This window comes from Panicum virgatum, chromosome 2K (genome assembly GCF_016808335.1).
Source record: "Panicum virgatum strain AP13 chromosome 2K, P.virgatum_v5, whole genome shotgun sequence".
Taxonomy (NCBI): Eukaryota; Viridiplantae; Streptophyta; class Magnoliopsida; order Poales; family Poaceae; genus Panicum; species Panicum virgatum.
The window spans coordinates 10,227,046-10,233,608 of record NC_053137.1 but is presented as its reverse complement, the minus strand read 5'-3'; the positions used below and the strand labels follow the sequence as shown (position 1 = coordinate 10,233,608).

Genomic DNA, 6,563 nt, shown 5'->3' with positions numbered 1-6,563 from the left:
TCCCTGGAGATCAAATGGGAACAAAAGAGAAATGTCACGCAGCGCCCCTACCTAGCGCGCCAACTGTCGGTGTCCTGACCCGGTGGTCCGGCACCAACTAGTGATGATGTTGCGTGTTCCTCATCCCAGATGGTTGATGCAAGAGGCAACACAGTAACGCACTGGTTTTATCCTGGTTCAGGCCGGGGGGCTGTACGTCCAGCAAAGGGGTGTGCGAGAGCACTGTACTGTCTTGCACCGGGGGTGCCTGTAGTAGGGGGTACAAGCGAGGCGAGAGAGGGAGGGAAGCTCCCAGGTCTCTGCTAGAGGAGGAGTTGATTGAGGCGAGTGCCAATATCGGGGCTCAGAAGAGCGTATGTGCTCTGTGAGTATTACTGAGTGTTGTGTTCTACCAGATGAACGTCGATCTGCCCGATAAGGTAAAGCCCGCCTCCTCCTTTTATAGACACAAGGAGGGGCGGTGTACAAGCACGGGAGAAAGGAGAAGCCGTCGTCTTCTCCCCGAATCGCAGGGGTGCAGTGGTCGAACACTGTAGAAAGTGCACTGCGGGGTATGGCGTCTGGCGTGGCAGTCGTCCTGGGCATCGTCCTTGGTCTTGCGGAGATCGCATCGGCGTCCTTGTAGCTCCAGCGGGCGGCATAGTCGTTGCTGTAGGGGGTACCGTCCTCCAGGCGTGGCGTGGCGACGTTCCGGGGGTCCTGCAGGCCAGGGTCTCGTCCTAGTCAAGGCCGGGGCCGCTTCCGTGGGTCGTGCCCATGCCCATGCCGTTCGAGGGCTCCGTGGAGGGGAAAGTTTGAAGGAGGTATGGGGAGTTGGCAGTACAGTGGCTGGAGCAGTGCCGAGCACGTCTTGCATTGCGACGCAGGTTCCCACAGTGTCACCACAGCGTCCAGAATGGAAGAGCAGTGACCGGAGTTGGCGGACGGGACTCCGGTCACAACCACTGTGGGGATTGGCGGCCTGACGCCGTCTGACCCGGGCGCTGTGGAGGAGTGGTTGGCATTTAATGCCTCCGTACGGCGGGCGGGTGAGCGGAAAGGCCGTTTGTCTTCCTGTCGAGGGGTGGCCTCGAGCGAGGCGGAGTCGATCCGCTCTCTCGAGGGTAGGCTCGCTACGCTCGAGCGAGGCTGAGACGCGGGGCGCGATCGAGGGTTTCGGCGGGGAGCCCTCGAGCGAGGCGGAGATCGCCCCGCGGGTTCGAGGGGGCTTGGATGGGCCGCACTGCGTACGTGGGCCGCGTATTGGGCTTCTTTGAGTTCTTTCCTTTCTTCCAGATTGGAAGGAGGCTGTAGGCCTTTGTGGGCCCGGTTGCCTAACATGTGTTTGTGTTTTAGGGCGATTTTAGTCCCCTGATTAGGGTGCCCCTAATCATGGTACCCGACACGTCTAATAAGCGGGAGTGATGAACTTGGGAGCCAAGTTTCAACATCAAGAATCATTGAAGGAACAAAATCTGTATAATTATAAAACTAGCACAACTGATGGGATAAAATCTGAAGATGAACCAATGTAAAGCTTTTAGCTAGACATTACTAGTTGCTCTGTTCTGCCGGCAATCAGCAGCAGTGTCTCTCTCTCACACCAAATCAGCACCACAACCAGCCACCAGCCAGCCAGCAATACTTTTTTTTCACAGCAAATTAGCACCAGCCACAGCCAGGGTTTTAATTCCGGACCGGAACCGGTCCGAATACCGCAGTTACCGTTCAAACCGGTTCGGACCGGTTCCGGTTCCGGCGGGTTTCAAACCGGACAAAATTCAAAATTCAAAATTGAATTAAAAAAATAAAAAATTCCCAAAAAAAATTCTAAAAATACTTCATGTTGCGACGAATCTAATGGTGTCAAATTTTTTCAAATATTCGTTCATTTAGTATACTTTACGAGCATTTGATGTTAAACAAAAAAACGTGCATACAAAAGTATACAAATAAAATGTAAAGCATGTTATACATTGTATTAATGTAAACGTAGTACAAAAGAGGGTTGGAGGGTTCATTTAGGCTAAAATATGTTATACAAACATTCAGTTAGTATACTTTGCGGGCATTTGAATTTAAACAAAAAAAAAATTGAATTTGACCGGTTACCACTCAAACCGGACCGGTAAACCGGTCAAACCGGTCGGCTAACCGGTGGAAACCGGTTGAACTGCAGTTTTTGGTTTGAAATTTGAATTTGACCTGTTCCGGTAACCGATCAAACCGATCCGGTTTACCAGAATCGGAGGGCGGCGGTTTTGTCAGACCGGTCGGTAAAAAAAACCCTGGCCACACTGGTGCGGACTGGGGAGAATACTTCCGAAAGCATTAACCCACACTGAAGACACATGCCTTTTTTTTTACATAGTTTTATTAGTGGGCTTAGCAGGGCTGATCAACCGGAGGATCAGCCCATGAGGGCCCATATTTCGAACAATTAGACCGTCCACAGCGATAGGAGGAAATGGAGGAGTAAATCTACTGTTTGGCACTGTAGATGTACTGTTTGGCACTGTAGACAGAGATGGCGTGGGAAACGAGGCAAGAGCAAATTTGCTCTTGCTCTTGCCATTGTGGACAGCCTTAGGCCTGGCCCATGTATGACTTCCTTCCCCCTCACACTCTGGCGCGCCGACGTGGCCGCTCCCTATTGGACGCCAAGGCCTAAGTCCCCACCGCCGTGAAGCTACCACCCACTAGTCTCCTTCCCCAACCCGATCCCCCGCCTCCCCACCGCAACCGCGTCGGCGATGGCATCCGCCGGCGCCGGCGACGGCGAGAAGCCCCGCGCGCACCTCGCGAGCCCGCTCCTCTCTCCGCCCCAGCTGCCCCCGCATCAGCCCTACTACGCCTACCCGGCCGCCGCCTACGCGCACCCCGCGGCGGCCCCTCCCCCTCCCCCGACGCTCGTCTTCGTGCCGGCGCCCTGCTCCCCGGTGCTCGTCCGCCTCCGCCGCCTGCGCCCGCGCCGCGTGCCGGGCCTCTGCCGCGCCTGCGCCCGGACCGCCCTCCCGCTCCTCCTCGCCCTCGCGCTCCTCGCGGCCGCCGCCTTCCTGCTCTACCCCTCGCCCCCCGCCGCGCGCGTCGAGGGGCTCCGCGTCGACCGCTTCCGCGCCGACCCGCCCGCGCTCGACCTCGGCCTCGCGCTGCGGCTCCGCGTCCGCAACACGGGCTTCGTCCTCCCGCTCCGCTACCGCGCGGTCTCCGCCGCCGTCTCGTACCGCGGCCACCTGCTCGGGTCCGCCAGGGCGCGGCCCGGGTCCGGCGAGCTCGCGGGCAGGGGCGAGGTGTACGCGGACGCCGAGGTGTGGGTGGACGCCGGGAGGGTGCTGGATGACGTGGTCGACCTCATCGCGGACCTGGCCACCGGCTCCGTGCCGCTGGAGATCGTCACGGAGGTGGTCGGCTCGGTCAGGGTTTTCCGTTTCCACATCCCTGTGAAGGTAATTGCGTGTTCTCGCTGTATATTTTTATCAATTTTACCGTCCCATTACCAGTAGCTTGCTGAGAGAGTTAGGGTTAATGCTTGTAGTTGTACTGTTTGCAAATATGTGGCATTGGAATCGTAATAATAGAAAATCTGTAACGCGTAAGGACTTGACATAAGTTTAGTTTTTGGGTCTGTTTAAATACCAATCTGTAAGATTTAAGGATTTGCGTTAGGTTGTTAGGTGTTGGGTTCGACTATTCTGCACTTACCCATTCAGTTCTTTTCATGGATTGCATGGTACGAACTGCTGAAGGGGATTTGCATGATCATAAGGACTCCTCTACTAACGTTGAGATGTTCATATTTATGCTGTTTATTTTTTCATGGTTCCTAGCTTAGGTGAATTACGATATTGGTTTTGAACTTGTGATTGGATTTGTTTTGAAAGAGAATTGGAAAGGTTAGTAGTATGGTTACTTTATCGAAAAGCGTATAACAGATATAGCTTGGGTGTGGGAAGGACAGCTGGAAAATAGTTCTTATATTCCATTGGTTATGCCCTAGCATTTCTCTGGACACCACTATCATACTTGGGGGTGAGCGAATATGGAATAGGATTCACTGGCATTTGCTTTAGAGTCACAGTTCTTTGACTTGCCCATTCCATGTTAATACAGTTCTATATTTTTGAGAAGAATGCAATTTTTATGTGACCAGTTTTATGGGTTCCTGTGACAGATATGAGTCTGTCAGCTGGCATTTGAATATAGTGACAAAAAGGAACTGTGAAATTAGTTAATTACTACTAAAATATGAACACAACAAACTCTATAGGCTACTAATAAGAATGTTATAGACTATGTTAATCTGTCCACCTCCATTGTGTCAACGACATCTTTTTAGTCATGAAGTTTAGGTATTCGGGCTGAATATAGTTTAGTGTTTACTTGAATGTGGCCTTGGGCAGGTTTTGTCTAACAATCAGGCTCATTAGAATTTAGAAATAGCAATTTTTTGATGAGAAATATAAATGTACAGAAAAATTCTAATTACAGAAATGTTAACTGCATGGAACAGTACCACAAAGTGCCATTAAAGAATTACTATTACAAAATAGTCAACAAGTGCATGAGTGAGTTGGTGCAAAAGGGTTAAGGATAAAGGCAAAAGGAGATGAATTAGAGAGGCCAAAGGATTGAGCTACTACCTCAAAATCAAAAAGGATATTGCCCTAAAATGCATGCTATTAGTTTTCAGCACTTTAAAACTTTGACTTCTAGAACATGCGAAGTATTTATATTCGCATGGAAAAATATTAGTCGATTTATCATATAAATCACTTGTCCTTTTCCTGACTAGCTACTTATGTATTTTGTTAAACCATTTGATATTAGGAGAATGCTAAAGTACTTGTCCATGTTGGTAATGCACTATATTACCCTCAGAAGGTGCCTCCAGATTTGTTAGAGGCATGCACTGTTGCAGTAACTAGAAGATGAGATGGTAGTTTCAATTTTCGAAGTTTGTAATTTTGCAAGTTAGCATAAATCTCGAAACATGGTGATGATTGTACTTGGGCCTATACGTACAAATGGGAAACAGAAAGCCATTCTAGATTGGATGTCTGACGGATGCAAAAATTGAGTTCCCTGAAATGGTTTCTTCCGAAAAAATTGAGAGTTGCTAGTAAGTGAAGAGGGTTTTTAACAAAAATTATGCACGTAGTGAACAATTAAAAAGCAGAACAGAAGAACAAAGCAGCTTCTGAAGTTTTACATGTCCTAAGGTCTGGAAGTTTGTGCCACAGAAGTTATTCTTTTTAGCTGGAAGTTTTTACCTTATAAGCGAATAATAGCTTGCTCATCCTATTTATTTCAAATTTATCAGGTTTGCTCTTTTTTTAATGAAAAGCTTAATGGTAAAGATGTAGTCCTGAGCAAAGTATGCCTGCACATTTCTTAATGAAAGCTATGCCCTCTAGCCATTTCAGAAAGAGTATTTATGTTTGCCATGAAGTTGCTAGTAGTGTCAGTATCATACTGCAGTATCACACTTTATATCTTCTCAGCATAATTCTTGACGCGATTCTTTTGTGTGTCTGCACTCTTGCTGATCCAGGGGCTTATATCATGCTCGGTGAATATCAGCCCAGAGACTCAGAGAATCATAAGCCAGGATTGCTATTAAGGTAATAACCTTATGTTCTGTGCGTCTGTTCTGTAATCCGTACGCTGTTGATTTAACGCAACTTTCTGCACCTTTTTTTCTGCAGTGACAGTGATTTGAGCACTTGGTGGAACATAATTGTACAATTACTCTGGAAGATACTATCAAGTTGCAGAGCCTCCTGGATGGAACTGGAGTGCCTATCTGTATATAATGTGGATACTGTGCTGTGTAGGCTGGAATAAGAAGATGTGAGTGGCATCATGTTGGGCCGCAGGGTATATGCTGTGTCTTGCATACATGTCAGAACTGCTTATGTCTGTATCTGTAATTTATTAAATGCTAAAGCATCTAGATGTACCATAGCATAGAAATGAAACATGGGTGTATCATTGGACCTGACTGAGCATGTATGTTGTTTAGTGCATCTGTTGCCGACTTGCATTGCATGTTGCCAATGTTGGGCGGCTGGGCTCACGTGTGTCGGCGAAGCATGCCAATAAGTTGATTGCAATCATGTTGGTTGGCCATGTGCTGCTTGGTGATCAGTGGCCGGCCGGATCGGCAGTGCACTGCACGTATGATTCTGTTGAAGGTTGACCTTGCATTTACGTTTACGGTCCACGGACCAAGGATGTGTACGAGTACTGAAGAATTCTTTTCTAGTATGTGTACGCAGGTAGGAGATAGGACGGTCAGTAACGAGGAAAAAAACCCTGCCATTGTTGTCTTGCTCATACTTGTCGACGAAGCGAACGTGATGAAGAAGAAAAGAAGGATAGAAATGTCTCTTGGAAATCTTTCTCTTTCCAGTAGCATTTTTCAGACTCACACGGTTAAGAAGTACTCTCTCCGGTGGCAAATTTGTAGGAACTTTCGTAAGGATGGTTTTTGAAGAGGTGCTATTCATAACGATGGAAAAAAGTTAATATCTAAATCGACATGAATTACTACGCATCAACCAGCTTTTTCGGTGTAACACTTT

At 48.4% G+C, this 6,563-nt stretch overlaps 1 protein-coding gene across 1 annotated transcript; it reads left to right on the top strand.

Annotated features, from left to right (window-relative positions):
• The first annotated feature begins 2,664 nt into the window (after positions 1–2,664).
• On the top strand, positions 2,665–6,027 carry LOC120665807. The gene is made up of 3 exons (XM_039945486.1): positions 2,665–3,425; positions 5,531–5,600; positions 5,685–6,027. The coding sequence occupies exons 1-2, from the start codon at positions 2,733–2,735 to the stop codon at positions 5,597–5,599; spliced, it is 762 nt and encodes a 253-aa protein (XP_039801420.1). The 5' UTR covers positions 2,665–2,732; the 3' UTR covers position 5,600; positions 5,685–6,027.
• The last annotated feature ends 536 nt before the right edge of the window (positions 6,028–6,563 follow it).